The 22,695-nt window shown below is 44.5% G+C and overlaps 1 protein-coding gene across 3 annotated transcripts in view; it reads right to left on the bottom strand.

Annotated features, from left to right (window-relative positions):
• GUF1 (GTP binding elongation factor GUF1) overlaps positions 1–22,695 on the bottom strand; it is a 719,613-nt gene that overhangs the window by 58,206 nt on the left and 638,712 nt on the right. For all 3 annotated transcript variants that reach the window (XM_069631727.1, XM_069631729.1, XM_069631728.1), the window contains one exon: positions 12,792–12,828. In XM_069631727.1, coding sequence (XP_069487828.1) covers positions 12,792–12,828 — 37 coding nt within the window. The remainder of the gene's footprint in view (positions 1–12,791; positions 12,829–22,695) is intronic.

Raw genomic sequence — 22,695 nt, 5'->3', positions numbered from 1 at the left:
CATTCCACCCACTTTTTGGTTGTTGAACTTGGGTAAAGTGACCTGAAATATAAGAACACATTTACTTACCTTAGTAAAATTGTTGAAAGACCTCTTTGAACCATCACCAACACAAGTGAATTGCAAACTTACCTGGAGATACTCACTTCAGGGGGGAAAACATTGTGGCCCCTGTGACATTGGGAGACAAAGCCCCATTCTTCTTAGGGGTTGGACTGTTTAAGTTAGGGAATTATCTTGTGACCTGGTTCCGCCATTTATTGAATTTTACCTATTTATCTCCTTGCTAAATAAGTGCATTTTTTATGCATTTATGAACCTATGGTGAATGTCTATGTAAATAAAAATGTAAATGTTTGTTTGTTCAAAATCTTAAATCTCCGAAAGTTCTTCACAGATTGCTTTGAAATTTTGACACCACGTTGCATTCGAATAGGTGCATGTTTTTATATACCTACTATACATAGATGTCACACCTGTGACAGGTAAAAACATTCTTTTTCTGAAAAACAGCGCCATCTGTTGGACGTAAAAGCAACACACGCTATACTAACTATTTTACGATTCCATTTCAATGTTTCCGATTTCGAATGGCTCAAATACGTGCAGAGGAAGCAGCAGAGCGATGTGCAGCCAGACTTCAGGATGCACGGTTGCAAGCACGGCGATCGCATTCTGCAGCTTCAGATCTGCTTCGTTCTCAACAGAATGAACGCGACAGGCTGAGAGTGGCTGAAAGACGTCAATGAGAACAGCAGATCAGCGTCAAACACGACTATGTGCTCAGCAATCACGCGATTACAATCGCCTTGCATTCCAGTACAACCCAGCTGATGATTAGTTTGAGCCGGTACGTTCTCATCGGCACCATGACTTAAGTGTGTCCTCATTGCAAGGCTCTGAAATTTAATGGAGAAATGAAAGGAATGTGTTGCGCCACCGGGAAAATTAAACTGCCCCAACATGGACAACCGCCAGAGCCATTAAAAACTACCCACAAGCATTGTGAAATTAAACATATTAGAAACGGGTGCTTTCTCTTTTCTTTCTTACTTAACCAGACTGAGCCACAGCAACGCGCGGCTGGGGACAGCTAGTATTTGTATAAGAGTACTGTGCAATATCACTTGTTATATTCATTTTTCAGTGAGTCCAAGGGCCTATACTAAATACTTTTATGCTCTATATTTACTGTCTAAATTGAGATATTGTGTGCCATACTGTGTGGACTCATTGAGGACTCCTGACCCCATTCACACTGTCCTGAGAATATACCTGTACTCCCAAAATCCATCCACCAGGCCAGATTCTAGAAATCTATCTTAACAACCGCCATCAGAAAGAACATTATCAATAGGTAAGTAATTGTTGTTCTAATGGATTCCCTACCTCCAACAGATGCCGCATCTATGATAGACTCCATTAGCAGAACATAAATCTATAGAAGGGAGGAGGGACGCCAGACGCCACCTACATCAGATAACTCTAGAGGACTGATCGACCTAAGAGTGTCCTGCCCGGACATGGAATCCAGGCATTAATGTATGGGAAACATGTGCAGAGATGCCACCTGTAGTGCAGAGGGGACATCTAGGTGTTAGGCAGAATCATATGCAGTACCCTTTGGGAACACCACACACAATCAAGACTACAAGTGACAGTACAAATTCACCTTTGGTACAAACCTGTACTACACAGTAAAGTGGTAGCGATGGCTGAGCAGCCAGACTTATCTCAAGAGTAAAGTGAGCAGTGTCAATAGTTACACAAAAGACAGCAATTACTATGGTTCAAACAAACACTGACTCAAGGTTTCTAAGTAAAAGATTATACATTTATTTACACATCAGTTGTAAAACAGTTCACTAAGTAAAAGCAGCAGTAAAATCACACTCTTAATATACTACACAACACCCAATGAATTCTGGACAAGTTAAGCTCAAAATGAAGTGTGAGCAAAATGTCACTCCAGCAATTTAAAAGGGAGGGAAAGACAAGGCTATACAAAATCAAGCAGCACCAACAAGTAAGTAGGCAGGGAAATCTAGAAAAGTCGCGCTACAATGAGGATTCAAATCAATAGGCCTGGGCCAATCTTAATGGTACAGAGTCTTTGCAGAGGATCACACAGTTCAGAGTAGTTCGTGGTTAAGTCTTTGCCAAGAGTTTGAAATGAAATTGGCCAAAGAAAAAGTAATTTAAAAGAGTAGAGAAGGACAAGCCCTCTGGGATTGGTGAAAGATTTCAAACACTTCCACCGCGGTCGGAAGGAACGGACAACTGGGTTAGAACAGTACCTTAAATGAAGAAGAAGGCTGTAGCTGAGGCAGAAGTTCCTGGCAGGTGCTGCAGGCTCACGGTTCCTGAAGCGACTGTCGGACTGACACACAGTAGGAAGACTGCAGGGTCCTGCACTGCTCAGGGAAGAAACCAGCAGCAGAGCAAAGCAACGAATAAAAGGTGCGCTCCTTAAAACCCAAACAGGGTCCGAGCCCCCTGGCTATCCGGTTCACTGCAGCGATGCACAGCAAATTCGACCAGGAAGGGAGACCTTGCTTGGTGTTTGGCGAACTGGTTGGTCCCACCAGCTTAAGGGAAGAAGATTCCTTGCATATTTTCTCTGTCGTCGAAGTTTGGAGATACGGACCCACAGCAGGGCTTCACCGGGAGGTTCAGTCGTGGTAGTGGTCCTCTTTGGTTCTGTGGATCCAGTGGCGACTCTGCCTTCCTAGTCCCAGAGACCTGCTTTTTATGCAGTTTTCCCCTATTCACACAGCCTGGCTGTCAATCAGACAGCAGGGTGGCTGTCCTGGCAGGACAGTCACCTAGCCAATCAAACCAGAGTACGACTTGGGTTTCCAAGGGAACCCTGTGCAGGGGGCCTAAAACCCCTCCCTCACATACTGTCCCCTCAGACGCCTAAGGAGGGCTTCTGTGCAGAAGCCCGCCAAAGGACGGCAAACAAAGGAACCAAACCTGGTTTGGCGCGCAGAGTAAAACACGGGAAAGACCTTTACAAAAAGAAATGGTGAATAAACCCAGCCGGAACCGAAATAAAACATAAAGGGTCCAGCGGGTTTAAGTTCGAGGCTATTAACTTAGCCTAAAACAGTACCAATGCTATTTTCATAGACAGCGGTAGGAAAATTAGGGTAGATGCCACTTCCACCAGCCAAATCTTAAAGAAAGGGGAACTAAATAATGTTCAATGAGAGACAGACGCAAAGGGATAACTATTAACCCTTTCCAGTACTGTGAGATAGTTTGTACTGGGCCTGTGAATTTAAAAAGACTAATAAAGTTAATGGCAACTTTACATGTTCTGGGAGACAGTAGTCAGAATGGAGTTTAAAGTGGGAAGTCTGAAAAAGACAACCCTGTGTCACTGCACTGAAGGTGCTGTGTAACACAAAGTAAAAAGATGATGCTTATGGAGCAGGTGAAGCTCCATAGTCTATGAACACAAAATGTAAAACACACAGCAAAACACATGTAAGAGTGGGAAAAAAGGCTCACACTCTTACCAGGTGAAAAAAATAAATCCTAGAAATCCAGCAAAGGTGCTGAGGGACTCAGTAGGTCAGGGAAATTAGTCATTCTGGAGAATTCTCCCCAACACTAGGGCACTAGTGGAATCCAATCTGAGGCACGCAGGCACATCCTTCTTGGCCAGATTCTTGCATTCTGAGATGCAGATGATCGATCTTCACCGACACTGTTTTGAATCCGACTGGATAGCATGTGTAGCAGCAAAAACCCACAAAGAGCTGGTCATCTTTCCCAATGTCTCTAACCCAAGTGACTTGGTAACAAATGGACCACACCAGATTCAGTCCAGCTAGTTGCCCAAAACTGGCAAAAATGGCATAATGTTGGGGATTGTGAAAATAGAGCCTTCTTCAGCGTCCTTTTAAAGACAAATGGGGCCCCCATCCCTTCACAGTGTCAATCAATGCTCCCGCATGGCCCAAGGAAAATCCTGTACAAAGGCAGGATACATGAAAGGGTCTAGACCTCTCTCCCAGCCAAAAATGTATGCAGGTGACCTATATGGACTTTATGGCCACCCTCCGTGCAGAAATGAGTACATCCAGGACATCGTCAGACAAATCCCAATCCTTAAACATCAACCTCTCAGTAGAACAAGCATTAAGGTTTTGGCTGTTGAGGCTCAGGATGGAGGACTTGCCCACTTCCACCCTCGCTGTAAGGCACCTTGAAGAGCAGAAGGACATGTTGCCAACCCTACAGAAACTCTAGACTCCGATCTAGACTTATGAGACTCTTTGAGCCTCTTACCAGATCCTTACCCACAGTCAACAAAAGATCCAATAGCCAGAAGGTAAATATCACCAACCTCAATATCCTGAAGCCTCACACCCCTACCACTAAAATAAAACCTGCTCAAACCACTGTAGTGCCCCCCCCCCTCTTACAGGAGCATTCATAAATGCCAGATCCCCGACTGTGCATGCCACGGATATCTGGGACCTGATATTGGCCAACAATTTGGACTTTCTTGCTATTACAGAGTCTTGGCTGCACGAAGCAGCAGGACCCCTACTCTCATTAGCAATCCAGGATGGCTATAACATACTGAGACAGGATAGAAATAAGATGCAAAGCAGCGGCATTGCCATTATCGCTAAATCCAGCCTAAGTATGAGAACCATACCCACCCCAGTCACTTATTCATGTGAAGTGCTCACAATCAAACTTCCATTACTTAACTCCCAGACACTGACAATCCACCTCATCTATAGACCACCTGGCCCTATTGGAACATTTGAGGAGGATATTAACAGTTTACTCTCCAATAATCTTAAAATCTCTACCCAATTACTTGTCCTCTGGGACTTTAATCTGGGATACAATGACCCTCTAGACAAATATGCCACCTCCATTGCCAATACCCTCACAGAACTTGGCATAACTCAAGAAATCACTTAACCCACCCATATTAAAGGGAGAATTCTTGATTGGGTGGCAGATTACAACTGCACCGCCAACATCACAACCATTTCCCCACAACTTTGGACGGACCATTTCCTCTTGTCCTTCAAACTCTCCACATCTAGACCACTCGCTCTAGTTCCTACCTTGGCCCTGCCATGTCTAACTAGGAACAAAAAGAGTATCACAATGGACAAAGTGATTCCTGCTATCCTACCTACTCTCAACCAGTTAGCTGATCACCTAGACCCGGAAACGCTTGTCGAGGAGTACAATAACATTATGTTAACTACACTCGACAACATTGCACCTCTGAAACTTAGACCGAGCAAACCTAAATCCCATCTAAATAAATGGTTCACCCCCGAATGAAAGGATTTAAGAGTATTTAAGAGGAGTTGTGAAACCTCCTGGAGGCTATTCCCCTCAGAAGATTGTAAAAATAAACTAATGGGAATCTCTTCTCATTACAAAAAGGAAATCCACCTGGCAAAGCGCAACCCATACAATAAGCGCATATCTAACGGTAACTCGAGCATGAGGAATTGTTTACCATCCTCAAGAAATTAGAGTCCCCTATCCCTATTCCGGACACATGCTCCAAAGATAAAACATGGTGCTCAGACATACAACAAGCACTATCAAATAAAGTAATTATGCTTCAAAATAAAATAGCTAAGAAAAAAGCCACACTCATTCACCCACCCCAGTCTAACAATTTTAATACAGACACCCCCTCAAAGGTACATAACTCAGTTGCTCGATTCATGTTCACCAAAACCTCCATCTTGAAGTAGAGAAAGTCATCCTCTCACTCAAGCCATCCGATTGCCAGGGCGACCTTTGCCCAGCCCCGCTTATAAAAGATGCGGCCAGAGATCTTTCCCCATTTGTATCCAAACTTATCAATGCATCATTTGCATCGGGGACAGTGCCCACCAACTTGAAACAATCTTGGGTGTTGCCTCTGCTAAAAAAGCAAACCCTAGGCCCACTCATACCTACAAACTACCGTCCTATCACGACAGTCCCATTTTTGCTAAAAATCTTGGACAAGATTGCCTACAACCAAATTCAAAAATTCCTTGAACGACATAAGCTCTTAGGCGCACGTCAATCAGGATTCAGACCCCAACACGGTACTGAGCCGGTCCTCATCGATTTGAAGGCACAAATAGATGAGCTATGAGACAAAGGTAAAACATCCTATCTCTTATTGCTTGACCTCTCGGCTGCATTCGACCTTGTCGACCACAAGATCCTTTGCAGCCACCTAGATTCAGCTGCACACTTTTCCAAAGAGGCTATAACCTAGATTGAGTCTTTACTTAGCGATAGGACCATGAGGGTGTTCTCCCCCTCTGCAGCATCAGACCCTATCCCCATTATGTGCGGAGTACCCCAGGGTTCTTGTGTCTCCCCCACCCTATACAACATATTCACTAAGCCCCTTTTTGATGATCTGGACCTTCTTGGTATCACCTACACTAATTATGCAGATGATACTCAGATTCTCCTCCCACTTTCTGGGGATTACAACAAGGATTTGGCCTTGGTAAATAGGGTGTACCTCATCATCCAGGCATGGATGCCAACCCACGGTTTATGCCTGAATGATGATTAAAAACAGAGCTAATATTCCTGGGCACTCACTCCAATCTTAAAAAACTGGGCCAAGACTACACCTCCTTTAAGATCGATGACAATATCATCAAGGTGGCTAAGGAGGTGAAGACACTTGGCTTTTACCTCGACTCTACCCTCCTTCTACAAACAGGTGAAATCCCTGGCATCAGTCACAGTTTACACATGTAAACTCATCAGATCAGGTAAACACTTTCTCTGAGATGACAACTGCATTATTTTAGCTAGAGCCTTTATTCTATCCAGTCTCGATTATTGTAATGCCTTATACATCGGTGCTAACAAATCTATCACCCATAATATTCAAATCTTAAAAAACAATGCCTTGAGAGCGGCTCTCGGCGTGCCTAAAAGATCACACATATCCAAGTTAAGGCGCCAAAATAATTGGCTTTCCACCCAAAATAAAATTTACTTAAAAGTTGCATCCCTTACTCCCAAAGCGTTAAACAATGCAGCACCTAGTTATCTTACGGATAGATTCTTAAAGAGACGCTCCACCCAACCGTCAAGAACAACCAATGCCAACAGCCTTATCATACCGAGATTTAGGAAGGCTAATGCCGGGGGCGACAACTTCCTTGTCCGAGCGACACAATTATGGAACTCCTTGCCACATCTTTTACGGGAAGAGCAGCCTTATCTCAAATTCAGATCTAATTGTATTAATCTGCTGAAGTCATCGGACAACTAGTTTCATACTAGTTTATACAAGACTCCTGCTCCCATCTTGTTTGTACATACTCCCCATCCAGTTGCCCATTATGTACATTTTCCCATTTGTCTCTAGTTATTTGACCTATTATTGCCATGTTTATATTCCGTTTTGTTTATAATCTGTAACCATGTAACTTAAAGCCATGCATATTCTGTACTGTTGCGCCCGGTTACCTTTGGGTTTGGTGCACATTAGAAGTGAATAAAACAAACAAACAAACAAACCTATCCAGAAGCTCTGGGCATTTCCTCCGGGCCCAGACCAGAACGATAAGAATCAACATGGACCCAAACTGCCAAAGTATCCTGAGAACTATAGGGATGACAGGGATCAGCAGGAATATGTAGTGGACATGAACGTTCCATTGGAACTTCAATGCATCACCAGGCTCCCTGCAGAGGAAACTCTATGCAGCAGAACAAAGATGCAAATAAGTCCACCTGCAGTGACTCCAAAAAGGCAATTATCTCCTCCAAAATTTCCTTGGAGAGCTCCCACTTACAGGAGGCCGATGTCAGTATACTCAGAATATCCGCTAGAACTTTCTCCATTACGGCAAGATGGGCACTCTCATTCTCCAGAGCCCAGGAACATAGTCCAATTGCCTCTCTGTACGGAGGCCATGAACCCACACCAACCCATTTATTGAGGAAGTGCATGGCCACTGTGTTGTCTGTCAAGACCAGAATGTTCTTTCCTCACGCAGAGAGGAAGAAGGCAATCCAAGCGAGCCTGATCATCTGCAGCTCCAGAAAACTGATGTGTTCCTGTGCTTCCATCGGAGACCAGAGTCCCCTTACGTAAGATCTAGATCAGATCAGATGTGCGCTCGAGTCCTTAAGCGACGCCTCCGTGACTAGTCTGTTGAGGCTCGCTCAATGAGTTGCTTCACAGGGTCCACCACTCAAGATCTCGAGACACCCTTGAAAACGTCTGATAGGTTGCCCTGAAGCTGAGACAACTGATATCGAAGTAACCATAGGCGTGAACCCATGCACAACCATAACCAGGGAACCACCAGGATTCAGGGGGCCATAAGTCTCAGACAGCACAGAAACACAGAGGCCGGGATAAACCCCTGGCAGGGAAGATAAGCACCATCTGCAGGATGTTCGCAACCAGATCCTCAGGAGCAAATCCCTTGCCCAGGTGGGTGCCCAATATCTCTCAGATGAAGTGGAGGGTCTGGGACACTGAGACATGGGACTTTGACGTTCAAGGTGAAGCCAAACGTGCAATAGGCTGCATGTTCAATTGGGATGTTCCAACACCAGGCCCGTTGTGCAGGCTCAAATGAGTAAATTGTCCAACATGTGGAAGAAATGGATTCTCTCCCTCCTGAGATGAGCCACAACCATGGTTGGCAGTTTGGTGAAGACTCTGGGTGCTGAGGAAATGCCAATTGGAACTGGTAGTGGGCATCGCCAATCATGAATCGCAGATACTTCCTGTGCTTGGGATGGATTGGCACATGACCGTAGGCATTTTAGAGATCCAGCAACATCAACCTGTCTGATGGGGCAAAGGCCCTCCGTCTTTCTTTGGAACCAGAAAGTAAAGAGAATACCAACCACGCCTCCTTCCGAACAAGGCATCAGCTTGATGGCGCCATTTCTCAGAAGCCAACACTCCTTCTCCAAAAAGTGAGGGCCAGGAGGGGAGCAAGGACTGGAAGGAGGGTGGTCGTTTGGGCATTGAACAGGGGCAGTAAAACCAATTTATGACTTGTAGGACCCAAAGGACCATGGTGGTAAAATGCCACTCTCAGACGAACATGGACAGCCTCCTGTCCACCAGCATCACAACAGCTTTGCAGTTGGGGTAGCTGTGGGGACAGATGAGGTTGGAAACCCCTTTCTCTGTACTCCACAGCCACACAATCTGCTGGGTCTTGGGCAGATTGCAATATCTGGCAGGCAGCATCCTTCCCATTACTAAGAAGGGTGTTGAATCCCTCCCTCATCTCATTGGTAGTAGGCCCTCAGCAGCACTGGAGACGACAATCCACAGACCAACAGTATACAAGACCAGGGTGGAAGTGTTATGACTCACCGCCTTAGGGATTCCAAAGAATCTGAGACACTCCAGGAAATTCGAAGTCGGGCTGGACAGTTCGTACTTCACTAGTCAAGGACGAGTTCTTTCTATCAATGTACCCCTCTGATGTGCTTATGGAACAAGCAGAGGAATTAATCAATTGAAAGATGCTGAAAACAAGCAACACAAAACCACCAGCTGTAATATGGACAGACAGCAATTAGCGACATAGACTGATTTTCTCTGATAAGAGTAGAGCAGAATGAATTAGTGCTAACCTCCAAAGTGGGAGTTGTCTCATCGGAGTGGAGCAGTAATGCGTATGTTGTGGTGGAGCAGGAGTCCGTTGTGTTCAGAAGTCGGCAGAGATTATCTGAGAAAAACAGGTATGATACTTAAGACTGGATAAAGGTAAGATGGAGACAGTATGAGTACAGAGGTAGTAGTCTTACCAGGAGTATTTCAGCTGAGAAGTGCTGAAAAGCAGAGATCCCAAATAATCCAAGTAAGGTACGCACACAAGGGAAAGGAATGGTTAGTGGGACCTGTCCCGACAGCACAAGGACATCTGATTCGCACGGGATGGTGCAAGCACAGAACAAATGTCTCTAGTCCATCCACAGTCAGTGGCATCGGCGGAGTGAAATCCAAAGGACAAGAAGGCAGGTAAGTGGTTTTTAGCAGAGTGTCTCTTAGGAGTTACCTTGAGGAGAACAGTAGCACAACAATCCGAGGCACAGAAGCGGTTGTCAACGGGCTGACAGCAGATAAGGCAGAAGCGGTAGGTGATGCAATCTGGGGACGTAGCAGGTTGTCGGCGTGGAGTGGGCAGCGAGGAGCAACCTGTAAGCAGTCTGGGTCAACAATGTCGAGGTTGATCGATTCCAGGGATGAAGTGGGGGGCGGAGTTCGGGTCAGAGAAACATGTGGGCAACGAAGAATCAACAAGGTAGCAAGGAGTGCGTAGAATCAAGGAACACCTCTAATCAGAGCACCGGGCTACCGGCAAAAGCAATACTTATTCTGTGATGCACGCAATGTACAGCGTGTCACGTGACCGCGAGGCCCGGTCCTCCCATTGGTCGCCGTATGCACGTCTGCATGTCGTGTATTCAGAGGCTTCCAACATCGCCATGGCAACCTCCAGGGCAGGAGGGGCCATGCCCGTAGTATACTTGTAGGTCGCCTGGCAAAGGAACGGGGCTGAGAAGCAATGTACAACGACCTGTTCCCTATGTATGGAGAAGTGGCAGTTAGTGTGCATGATAACCTGGGCTCACATTTAGGCGGATTCCTGACAGCAAGGAGCATTAACAGCTTGTAGGGCCAGGCTAACCAACACACAATCTTGTTCCCCACGGCATTCTGCTTCTTGCTCTCCCTGTCAGGGGGGCAAAGAAGGGACGGACTTGGACTTAAAGCTCACGGCACCACCAAGTTCTCCAATGACGGATGCACAATCAGGAAACCCAGATCTGAGGAAGCTAGGCAATGCATTTCTGCAAGGTCCCAATCCACTGTACTGGTGGAGTCCTGTTACTTCCAGGCTGAGCACACAGGAGCAGAAACCACTGGGTTAAAAGGCAATAGAGTCTCCCTCAGAAAATCCACGTCCATGATATCTGTCAAGTTGTACTGGACCTTAGGCCTAGAAGGGGCAGACAATTCCAATGGTTCTTCCACCTTTGCTATCATCTTTTGCAATGAAGCGTGAGGCCTATCCAGTCCTGGCACAAAAACCTATCTGGATCAGGGGAGGCGCCCAAGCTGCTGGCCCCTTGAAGGTCCTGTGTGGATTCAACATGCACATTTGCCTTTTCGCTAAAGCGAAGTGACATTCTAGAAGCATACTGAGCTCATGGGAAAAAATGAAATGAGGTCAGAGTGCAGCAGCTGCATATATACTGGCCATGACGTGTGTGGAGTGGGGCATGCAATGGCACCATGCAGAGCAGCTCTATCCACCAGGTGGCAAAATATTTCCTAAGATAGCTGGTGTTCATGAGAAACTGAATTTCTTTAATTGAACTATGCCTAGGAGGATGTCCCAGTTATTTTACTACTAAGTGAAAGGTTGTGTGTGCATGACTGAATGTAGATACTTATTTACTGTTCTCTGTATGGCGACAATTAGAACTGCAACAATTGCTTCATGTCATGCCAAGAAAGAAGTGGGAGAGAGACAAGACAAAGGAAGGGCGCAATATGGATGGAATATCCGTGAGCTGATGATAAAAGATTTATTTTGAGATATGGGTGTATCTTGCTTGAATATGCTGTCTTTTTTGGAATATATTTATGGAATTTGTTTCCAAATATGAATTGTCTGTAAATATATGAATTTGGAAGAACGTGATTAAGCTATTAAATCCCATTTAGTTTATATATCTATATTCTGATAAATCGTGATTAATTTTGGTTTAATCTGTAAAACATATGCATAAATGAATTGATCCGTGAATATTAATCATGTATATGGAATAATTCCCAAAAGGATTATATGCAAATAGCATAACTGGTCTAATCGAGTTTGACGAAATTATCAAAAATGCCTTGCATACCAATATAGTTGGCATCCAATATTGTGAATACACGTTTTACACTTGTAAAGCTAGATGTTTTCTGTAATTGAAGTGATTTGTCCAGCATTAGTTCTGACATCTCAAGTAATTCTTTGTTCCATATTTTAAGTGCATTTGGAGGAATCATAAATGATTGCGTGTAGTAGTTTGCAAAATTAAGAAGCATCAGAATGACACAACATTATTCAATACTCTTTTCATAAACATATCATTTAATCCAGGCTTATTGATTTATATGAATTCAAGTATGAATCACTTTATGGCATTCAACCTTATATCGGGCATATGTCAAAAAGTTAAGGGAACTGTCAAATGGATTGCCTACATTTGGTTGAGTGATGTCTTCCCATGATCCCAGAGCTCTACCAGGCAATATAATACCTTCAGGGAATATAATGGCATGGTATTGGAGGAATATGTAGATTTTTTCAAATATGACAGTTTGACACAAATTATGTATCGTTTAGGCAAACATTTAATTTATTTAACTAATTGATATCCTCAGGCTGCCCTTGCCTGTCAAGGAACAGATTATTAGCATATTGTACCACAGAGAGTGATGAGTGGGGTTACTGGTGATTCTCAAAGAGAACCACAAGAATGACTGGGTTGGGTTTGAGACTTGTTGAAGAGGACACTCCTCTTAACTGGTATAGCTTGCGATACTCAGTCACCATGTCCAATGCTATCTGGCTTTGAATTCATCATGTAATTTTGGAGAGTGTCAAAAACCACCCCGACATATTTTTAAATGCATTAACAGAAAAACGTTGATAAGTTCCCCTACGAGGACATCCTATTTTTACTATAATTAGGATAACATTAGTTCAAACAGTAAGGTAAAAGAAAATACTTACACACTTTGCCAAGACATTTTTTCGGTACGCTTTCACTCTGTAAAAGAAAGACATGTCTTCATGTAAATGTGCACTTGTGTTATCTGTGTAAGATGGCCTGCTCCTATTTTAGAGTAGGACCATCGGCATAAACTTCAAACCCGATTTGGTCACCAAATGTACCATCACTAAATATACCACAGCGATATTTCATCCCCCAAACTTGAAACTCACTTCCTATAACACAGGTAAGTAACACTGGTGGACCCATCCAGCCAAACCGTTTTTCAGAAATATGCTGAATTTCGCAAGTTAACATATGTAGGAGAATCACGTGCTAGAATGCTTTAGTCTTCTCTGATACTCTTTTGTTGTGATTGGTTTATTCATCTTTGAATCATTTTTCTATAGACTACAATACATACAGATGCAAAATATAATTTGGTGACCTTCCACCATCCTCAATCATTACCCCAGCCCCCATATCTGTCTCATCTTGAGAAACATAGGTTGTTGCAAACCTACTGCCACACATTTTCTCATGTATTCGACTTATTTTCTGTTATTTCAACAGTACCGTCTCAACTAAAGACACCTTACACAGTTCTCTTACCCATTCTGACTTATAAAAAGTCTGACAAACCACTGTCTATCAACTTCTTCACAGTCAGTGTGCTCTGAATAGCTAGTTCTTCTGTGGACTTGGGCGGTGTTAGAAGCAGCCCTATAGATAAGGGGTATATCGGCCACTTTTACTCCCTACAAACAGGCAAATAGTTCCTAAAAATAGGCAGCAATTATACTCCCAAAAACAAATAGGAAACCGACACGTAGGACCATGTGCTCATGCTTTTACCCACACAGCTCTAGTGATATGTTTGGACCAGTAGTTATGTTATGTTACTTTGCATTTATATAGCACCTTATGTACCATTGGTATGGTCTCAAGGCGCTGGTAGGTTGAACGCCCTCGGGAACCGAAGTTCAAGTCAGTAGAGAGAAATAGAGAGAGTCAAAAGGTGTGTGTGAGCACCGGATATGTGTGCAGCCGGTGTGGCATTCGTGTGATAGCTGCTTCTTAGCGGTAGGTGTGGTGGTTGAGAGCTCAAGAATATGTGTTTGTTCTGGCAGGTTGTTATCCAGACCGATTCAGGCTGTGTTAGGCCTGAGGAGAATGCCTAGGCTGGAGGGTGGGTGATGTGGAGTATGAGGCAGATGATGGTATGAGAACAGCTATACCGAATGGTGTCATAGTATCGCTGTGTTCTAGTTGAGTGGTGGTGTAAAGAAGAGAGTAAGCGTGGCGATGTGATATGGTGGTTTAGCTTAGGTGCTTGAGATCGAGCCCACTCCAATAGCTCCATGTGGTCCATCCGTTCCATGTACTCCAACTGTTCTATGCATACAACTGTTTCAAGCACTCAAAACCGTTCTTTCAATGCTTTCTCAAACGTTCCATGCACTCCAAACCAATTCCATGTAAGTCACGCTGTTCCATGCGCTCCAATCCGTTCCATGCACGCACTCCAGTAGTGCACATAGTACCACAGGAAGAAACTATTATTAATGCCTGATTGGAATAAGTAAACATGTATCTTTTTTAATGTGTATGAATAACTAGATGCAAAGGAATAATTATTCCAAAAACATTTCAATTTTCCAGTTTTTACCTGCTTATAAAAAAAACTCCCATTTGAAATTGTCCATTTGAAATTGGACTTAGATTTTTACTCCTTAAAAATTAATTACTCCCAATTTTAAAAAATAGGCCATTTCAAAATCTTATCTGGAGCACTGTGTGTACCAAAAGAGTAGTGGAACTGTGACCCCAGTCGGGGAGAGGGTAGGCAGGAACGGAGCAACATGCAACACATTTTTCAAGGGTTGACAGCCAATTGAGCTGCAACAGATTTTAGTTTAGGTGTAACTGCTGTTGGGTGGTAAAGTGTGGAAGTGTGCTTTAACTTCAACAGTTCCAGAATGGTGAAATGGTTGCAAAAATGAATGGACTGTTCGCGCTCATGTCGACCATAGGACTTGGGGTGTAACGGAAGACCGGTATAATACCGTGAACGATTTCACTTACCTTTAATAACCTTTACTTGATTCACAATGTTTTACAATGGCAACTGCACACAAAGTACAGACAGCAATGCCCGCAGTGTGTTTCTGCCGTTGAACCCAGACTGGGAGGCAGAGTCTGCCTGTGCTACTTGATGTGCACATTGTGCGTTGAAGAAAGTGGCAGCAAGCAGCGCTCCACGTAGAGCTCTACAAAAAAGCAGCCTACTTTGCTGCTGCTGCTTTGCCCGTGCCAAACTGCAAAAGCTGATCACAGCTGTCAATACGGGCCACCAGCCAGCTCGACTTTAGCATACGAACACTCCACGCTTTTGACTGGAGGGTGTTATGATTCCAAAGCTCTGCTCCTACGCCAACTCCAACGAAGATCCAAATCAGAGCCATGTGCCACACCTGCATTGCCTGCTGCCCTCGGTGGAACACAGCAAGGCCTTTTTGTTTGACTTAATCTTGGAACCATAATAAATATACAGTCCCACCCAACACTGATTTTATCCAAACAGAGATTAAGGGCAGCTTTCAAAGTGCCTGGGCCTCCTAACAAAGTGCTGCGTAGTGTGTTGAAAAGAAAATGCTCACATTGTCACATTGAATTTTAAGTATCCTTTCTATGAAATAAAACATGAGGCATGCCTTGCAGCAGTCCTCTCCAGCCCGTGTGATCCGTTATTTTACATTTTTCACTTGCTTGCACGGCTTCGCGGCTGTCACGAGGAAGGATCACACAGGGGCTTAAGAGGACTGCTGCAAGGCAAGCCGTGCGTTTTATTTCATGGAAAGGATGCTTAAAATTGAACATGAGCTTTTTATTTCGTATTACTCTACAAGTCAACTCACACAGGGATGGCATTTCACAAAAATGCCAGGGGCAGCAGAAGTGACTTCACACGACCCTTAACTACTTCGCAGGAAGTGATGTAATATGACCCCAGTCCAACTGACATCACAGGATGTGAAGGCAAACGACCTTCAGATTTTTTAAATGCATCTAAAACCCGTGTTTCCAGCTGCTCTCATTTCAGCCAGATATAAGAAGCGAGGCACAGAGGGAGCCATGATTTGTCCACGATTAGACATTTGGGGAATGCCATTTTCCAGATTTGACGTGGGGTCTATATTTAAAACATACATAATGCAGTACTTGAAACAGGTAACCGAAATCTGTAAGTCAGGCTACAGCTAGTGTATGAAATAGATCAATGGACACAGATGTACGTGTTATCTCTGGCGTTGCTATGTTAACACGCCAGAAAAGCACTGACCTGGGGAAGCGTGTCCTGCAGTTTAACCAGGAGAAAAATGCTGCACGAGCAAGGCCTGAAAATTAAATCATTGACCAGGATTTAGTATCGACAAAATTCCCTGGTTATCAATATATCTATGAGTCAGCTACCACTACATAGAAGAAACCTATTAGACTGGTCTGCGTGCACAGAGGGGAGTTACCCTGATAATGTTAACTTTGCTGGCGTGCACTGCACACTACCCCTTTGTCAGACCCAGTGGTGCCCAATGGCGTAGCTCAATATTTGGCAGCTCCACTGCGATCCATGCTGTGTCCCCCTCCCAAGCTCCTTAAACACAGGACACGACACAGCCGGGGCCGGATTGGACCACCAAGACTGTGCAATATCCATGATGATTAGGCCGCTGCAGGGGCATGCACTACTGCAAGTGAAAGGAGTAAATATGTTTTTCAAAGCTTAAATCTTTAACGTAACAGAGAGAAGGGGGTGCTGCCTGGTCCACAAATATACCCGACACCAGCGGTGGCTGGGGAGTTGTTTTTTTGGAGAGTGTAAATATTTGTCACAAGTATGTGATTGCGACTGAGCATAGTGCGGGAGCCCAAACTAATGAAAATGGTTTGGGGGGATGCGGGGGGGATTCTTCTCCCTCCCCGGAGGAAATGTTTTCAATAACGGGTAAAAGGCCAACAATGTGGGTAAAAGGCCAACAATCGGTTTTATAGGGTGAAGGGTAAATCATGAAAAAAAGTACAATAGATCTAAGTCACCAAAAGTGCACAGGGCATTCCCCAATGCCTTATTATGCCGGTCCCTGCAATATATACCAGTATAAAAAAAGATGTTTCTGCTGGCTGTGCCCATACAGTTCCATGCTGGCTCCACCAACATATGCTAGTATTCTCATATAAGACCATACTTATGTTTGCTTTAAGATGTTTTTCTATAATATCATTAGTGGCACTGGGCACAAAACAGGCTCTGCCAATATATGCCAGTACTCCTATGTAAGTACATACTCCCGTTGGTTTGGCTATTAAAAGTGACATGTCACAATCTGAAAATGTGTCCAAACTGGTTCCAATGTAAGCCAGCCTAGACCCATAAGAACACTTATCTTTCTTGATTCATCAAGGATACTCAGTTAATAAAATGTCATGCTACAGGGAAGAATATACAGTCCAATGCACCAAAACATCAGTCTAGCGAGGTAACGCTACTTATTATGCTTGCTTTTTTAAAGATGCTGAGTAATAAATGTCATGCCACAGTAAGCAATGGCTAGACTGACTGCACCAAAATGCCATTCTAGCCAGGGACTGGCACACATGCACTTGCCTTTGCCCACAAATACCAGCAAAACATGCAGAGTCAATAAAGGATGTGGTTAAAATGCTCCAGTGACCCCTATTCTTCCAGGGCCTTACACACATATGAATCCCCTTTCACCCACCGGTCACTCACCCATATACCTCCTCTCGCATTCACTTACACTGGATTCACCACACAGGCACACACCAAAGCCCACCCAGAACATTCAAACACACACTACCGCATGTATGTCCATTAACCCACCAGTCACTCACTAACACCTTCTCTTACATGCATTCATTGCATTCTCTACACAGGCACACTCCCACCCACACCTGGCATCACTTCTCATTCACCCACCAGTCACTCATACCTTCTCTTACATCCACTCATTGTATTCTCTACACAGGCACACACCCACCCACCCAGAACATTTAAAAACTCTCACTCACCCACCATTCACATACATACATCTTACACGCACTTCACACATGCAAAACAAACATATTACCTTTTTCTTGCTGCTTCGGTCTGTCCTTCCAGGCCCCCTCGGCACCTCCGTGCTGCTCCCAAGCAGGAAGCAGGAAGCTGCAAGAGCTTCCTGGTTCCTGTATATGAGCTGTAAGGAAGCCGAGCGAGAAGGGGTTGGAACTGAACGTGGCATGTGACATGTACCCCTCCAGTTCAGTTTAGATATAGGGATGGATTTAGGATCTACACTTAAATCTCAATTCGAACTACTAGCCTGTTTAATCACTAGTATACTGCCTCGGCATGTTTCAGTTCAAGTTCTTGCGTATTTGAACTTTCTTCAGGAGGAACATCACTATTTATCACTTAGATTTCGCTACCCTCCACGGATTAACTCAATCAGGTAAGTGGGTTTAGGAGGGCATTGCAGCGCACCGAGACGTATGCTGTTCTTCGTCTTTTTGTCACTATTGTCGCGTATGGCTCCACATTCAAGGAAACGCTTTTCCTTATTGCTGTTTTTTTTTTTTTTGGTCATTTAATTTAGAGAAGCTGGGCGCTCCACACAGAGTTGGCCCATTTTAAAATGTAGAATCGTGCCGACGATGAGCCATCAAGCCGGCACCAAGTACTCCAGGTAAACGATACCCTCTAGGTTTCACTTGTCTTATGTTGTGCATGAGAGCAGACGCTATGAGTCAATGATTTGGGCACATAGTAGACTTGTGGAGGCAATACTAACCCTCCATTTCTTCCAAACATTTGGGTTCAGAGCCTGTAGAGGGTTGTTGAACCGAGTTTGTGCATTAAAATTATGAGGTTCGCAGACTGAACGTACTGATTAAACCAGGGTGACGCTCTTCTCAGAGGTCCCCTAGTTGGGAATCATGTGAGTCTCATTTGGCCCATGTGCTTTTTAATTGCTAGTAAGCATCCGCAGTGTGGTTCAGAAAATGTGGTGTTTGCATTTGCCTTGTGGTTTAGAGGATGAGGGCTGCAAAATGAAGTCTGATATTAGGTGTTTGTTTTGTTACAGATAATGGAGCCAATTGACTCTGGATCGACAGGGGTAATGGAAGAATAACTGACTCCAGTATCCCCTCAAGACTTCTCCCTTCCACTCCGACTTTAGGTAAAGAATGTGTTCTGCGCCTGATGCCTGACAGATTCATACTGTCCCAAATTTAAGTAATTGAAGGGTAGAATTGACCCTATGTATTTTATGTTTTTACCCACAGTGTACCCAAGTCTGAAATGCAAGATGCTGGGTGCAGCACAGAATGTGTTGTTCAGAATGTATATGTCAAAGTCTAAGTGATGAATAGTGATGTTCCTCCTGAAGAAAATTAAAATACGCAAGAACTTGAACTGAAACATGTCCAAGCAGTATACTAGTGATTAAACAGGCTAATAGTTCGAATTGAACGATTGCGACTTACACGCCTATGTTTGTTGTTATCACAAGCACTTTGCACATTATTGATTACCTTTTACCAATTGAATTTAATCTTTTTTATAGTATTTTTATGTATATGTAATAAAATGAAATGTAATGTTTTGCTAAAAACTGTGTTTTGTGGGTTATTGTTGTGGGTATCTTGTCCTACCTTGCTGTTTTGTATAGCTCTCTTTAAGTACTCCCCGTATTGCAAGGTAGGCACACCACCAGTCAGATGTGTGGTCCTCGGGGGTTCCCCCTTATATAGTGTGACATGAACCACATGTCACAGTCAGCTCAAACCCCTACCGAGTGCCTCCCCACCCAGCCTTCACCTTCTCTCTCTCCCTGATCGGTGAGAACTGTGCCGGGGACCCACAAGACCTTGTGTGGCGGGCCCCAACACTTCGGGAGAGCCTGTTACACCAGGAGCACCTGTTTTATTTTTGCAAAAAAATCTTTTTTGCACCTTTTCTTTTTTAATTTGGGGTCCCAAAGAGTCCCCAGGGGTTGCAACTGTGGCCCCCATGGGTCGCAGTTCCGACCCCTGCCGACCCCAGATGAGGTCGCTGCAGGCCTGTTGCTAAGTGGTCCTCACCAAGCAGATTCATTTAACTATTTTGCACAGCTACAGCACGTGCCATTAGTTAATAAACCTTGCACTTGCAGCGCAGCATATATGCTATGGGGCCCAGGGCTTAGCTTCTTATGCAGCACTGATCTGGCTGGGCAAAGACCATTATAGTGGTCTTATTATCACTGAGCGGATTGTCTGGGATAAGACTACCTGGCAGTCAGTGCCCGGTGATTCTAGAATGCAGCCCGACTTCAGTAACATTGAGGTGACAGAAGCAGACTCAGGAATTGTTCCCCTGGGGTGTCTTTACACTCCTCTATAACTTCCTGTCAGAGCTCCCACTTGTCAGAGGCTCCGTCTGCTCAAGGACTCTGCTGTGACATTCTCTCTCCTGGCAGAGAAATCATTCTCCAGAGCCCAGCATCACAGTGGCATTGCTTCTCTGCAAAGTTGTAAGGACCCCACACCACCTAGTGTCTTGTGGTAGTGCATGGCCAATGTGTTGTCCATAAGGATCAGCATGCATTTCCTTTTCTCAGAGGGGAAGGCGGTGACCAGGATCAGCCTGACGCTCCACAAGCCCCCACACCCAGGCTTCAGCAAATTCATGTGCTCCCAAGATTCTGAGGGAGACCACAATCAGGTCAGACAGGTAAGTGCCCCAACCTGTCAGGAATGCATCCATAAATAACATCTGAGGCCATGATTGAGGAATGAATGCGCCTTTCATCAGGTCCTCCATCAGTGACCACCATGCAAGGTTTCGAGCCACTCGACTCGATATCTGTAGAAGATCTAACATGTGTCCCTGAAACTGTGAACACTGGCAATGGAGTAGCTATTGAAGCGACCTCATGCGTAGCCGAGCCTCCGGCACCACTATAATGCAAGAGGCCATGAGACACAGCAGACGCAGGAAGACTGAGGCAGGAACTTATCCCTGGAATTGGAAGACTTGTACCATCTGAAATGTTTGCCACTCGGTCCACGGGTGGAAATGCTCTGCCCAGGCAAATATCCAAGACTGCCTCAATAAATCGGAGGAGCTGGGATAGCAAAACATGGGACTTTTTGAACTTCAGGGAAAAGCCCAAGCTGTGCAACAGGTTGCATATGTGGAACAAATGTGCCGATGTCGGGTGTGGGCAGCAAGCATGGATTGGCCAGTCGCCCATGTAGGAAAAGACATGAACACCTTCCCTCTTGCAGCGAGCCGCTACCACTGTCAGAAACTTGGTGAAACCATTGGGTGCCAAAGAAAGGCTGAACAGCAGGACTATGAACTGATAGTGATGTTGGTCCACAATGAACCTCAGGTACTTCCTCTATCTTCAACGAATGCTCACGTGGAAGTAGGCATCCCCACGGTCCAATGACACCCACCAGTCGTGTAGATCGCGTGCTTCAAAGATATGGGCTAGAGTTACTATCTTGAATTTGTCCTTTCGCAAGTATACATTCCGAAGCCTCAGATCGAGTATTGGACGCAGCGCCCAGTCTTTCTTTGGAACCAGAAAGTAAGTTGAGTACCACCCTTTGCGTCATGCTGAGCGTGAAACCAGTTCTATTGCGCTCTTCGAGAGAAGCTGATGGACATCCTCCAAGAGGATAGGGTCTGGAAGCGTGGTGGTGTAATGGAAAGTGGTGAAAAAGAAAGCTGGATGAGAGGGAGACAGTAACACTGCTGAATGGCCTGCAAGGCCCAAGTGTAGGCTGTCGTTTGAGATAATTCCATGACAAACAGGGAGATTCTCCCTCCCACAGGAGTTTTGTGCCATAATTCCTCACAGAGGTTTTGCACCCTGGGTGGCTAAGGGGATAGTGACCGCTGCTACTCCACCTCTACCGGGTACATCTGCCTCTTCTTGGGAAGCGACTCACCTGCAGTCACCCTGGTGCTGCCTGACCTCTTTCACGGGGACATAGTGGGTACAGAGGTGAAAGCCCCAAACCCTTTGGGATAGTGCAGAGGGTTGCTGTACTGCAGAAACCAAAGACTTGCCGTCACCTTGGAGGACTGCAACAGCTGTAGGACATTGTCGGCCTTGCCCCAAACAGGTTCTCCCCCATTCAAGGGCATATCCAGTAGCTTTGCCTGCACATTCTGCGCAAAGCCCAAAGCCCAATGTCTACATCCATGAATGACTTTGCACCAGCATATTTGTGGTCACGGAGTATCCAGCACCATAGGATCCGGCAGGAAGCCTCCACTATTACCAGAAACCTACTCTCATATCCCCTTCAGGAATGTTGTCTGCCGCGTGGGCCACCGCAGACCAAAGACCGAAATAGAACTTTGACTGGGCACAGCACTGTTCGGAGAGCAAGGCTGTCTGAGGCATCTTTATTCTTTTTTTTTTTTTTATTTGGTATGGCTGATAAAATCAACCTTTCAAATATATGAAAATACAATTAACAATGTACACTTAACAATTCCACATTAGGTCATTAGTCATTAAAAAAAAAATGCAAAATTATTTGATTAACTGAATTTCACAATGTATATAACAAATATGAAACATGAATAAAAAGGGCTCATTTGGTATCATTGTTATCATTAGATAAGATAGCATTTAAGAATTGTGTTCTGGCAATTCTAATAGATAATTTTGTGCTCCTAAATAGTCTGATCCAAATTTCATTTTCATCCATAGGGACATATGCACACAGTAAATTAGAAAAAAAGAAATTTCTTGTTGATATTAAAGCTGGACAGGTCACTAACAGGTGCTGTAAAGTTTCAGGAACATCTGAGTTTTCACAAAAACGACAGTAATTTAAATGTTTTGAAATCAGCCC

Source organism: Ambystoma mexicanum, chromosome 6q (genome assembly GCF_040938575.1).
Source record: "Ambystoma mexicanum isolate Mex_15411 chromosome 6q, UKY_AmexF1_1, whole genome shotgun sequence".
Lineage (NCBI taxonomy): Eukaryota > Metazoa > Chordata > Amphibia > Caudata > Ambystomatidae > Ambystoma > Ambystoma mexicanum.
This window is presented reverse-complemented; position numbering and strand designations above follow the sequence as displayed.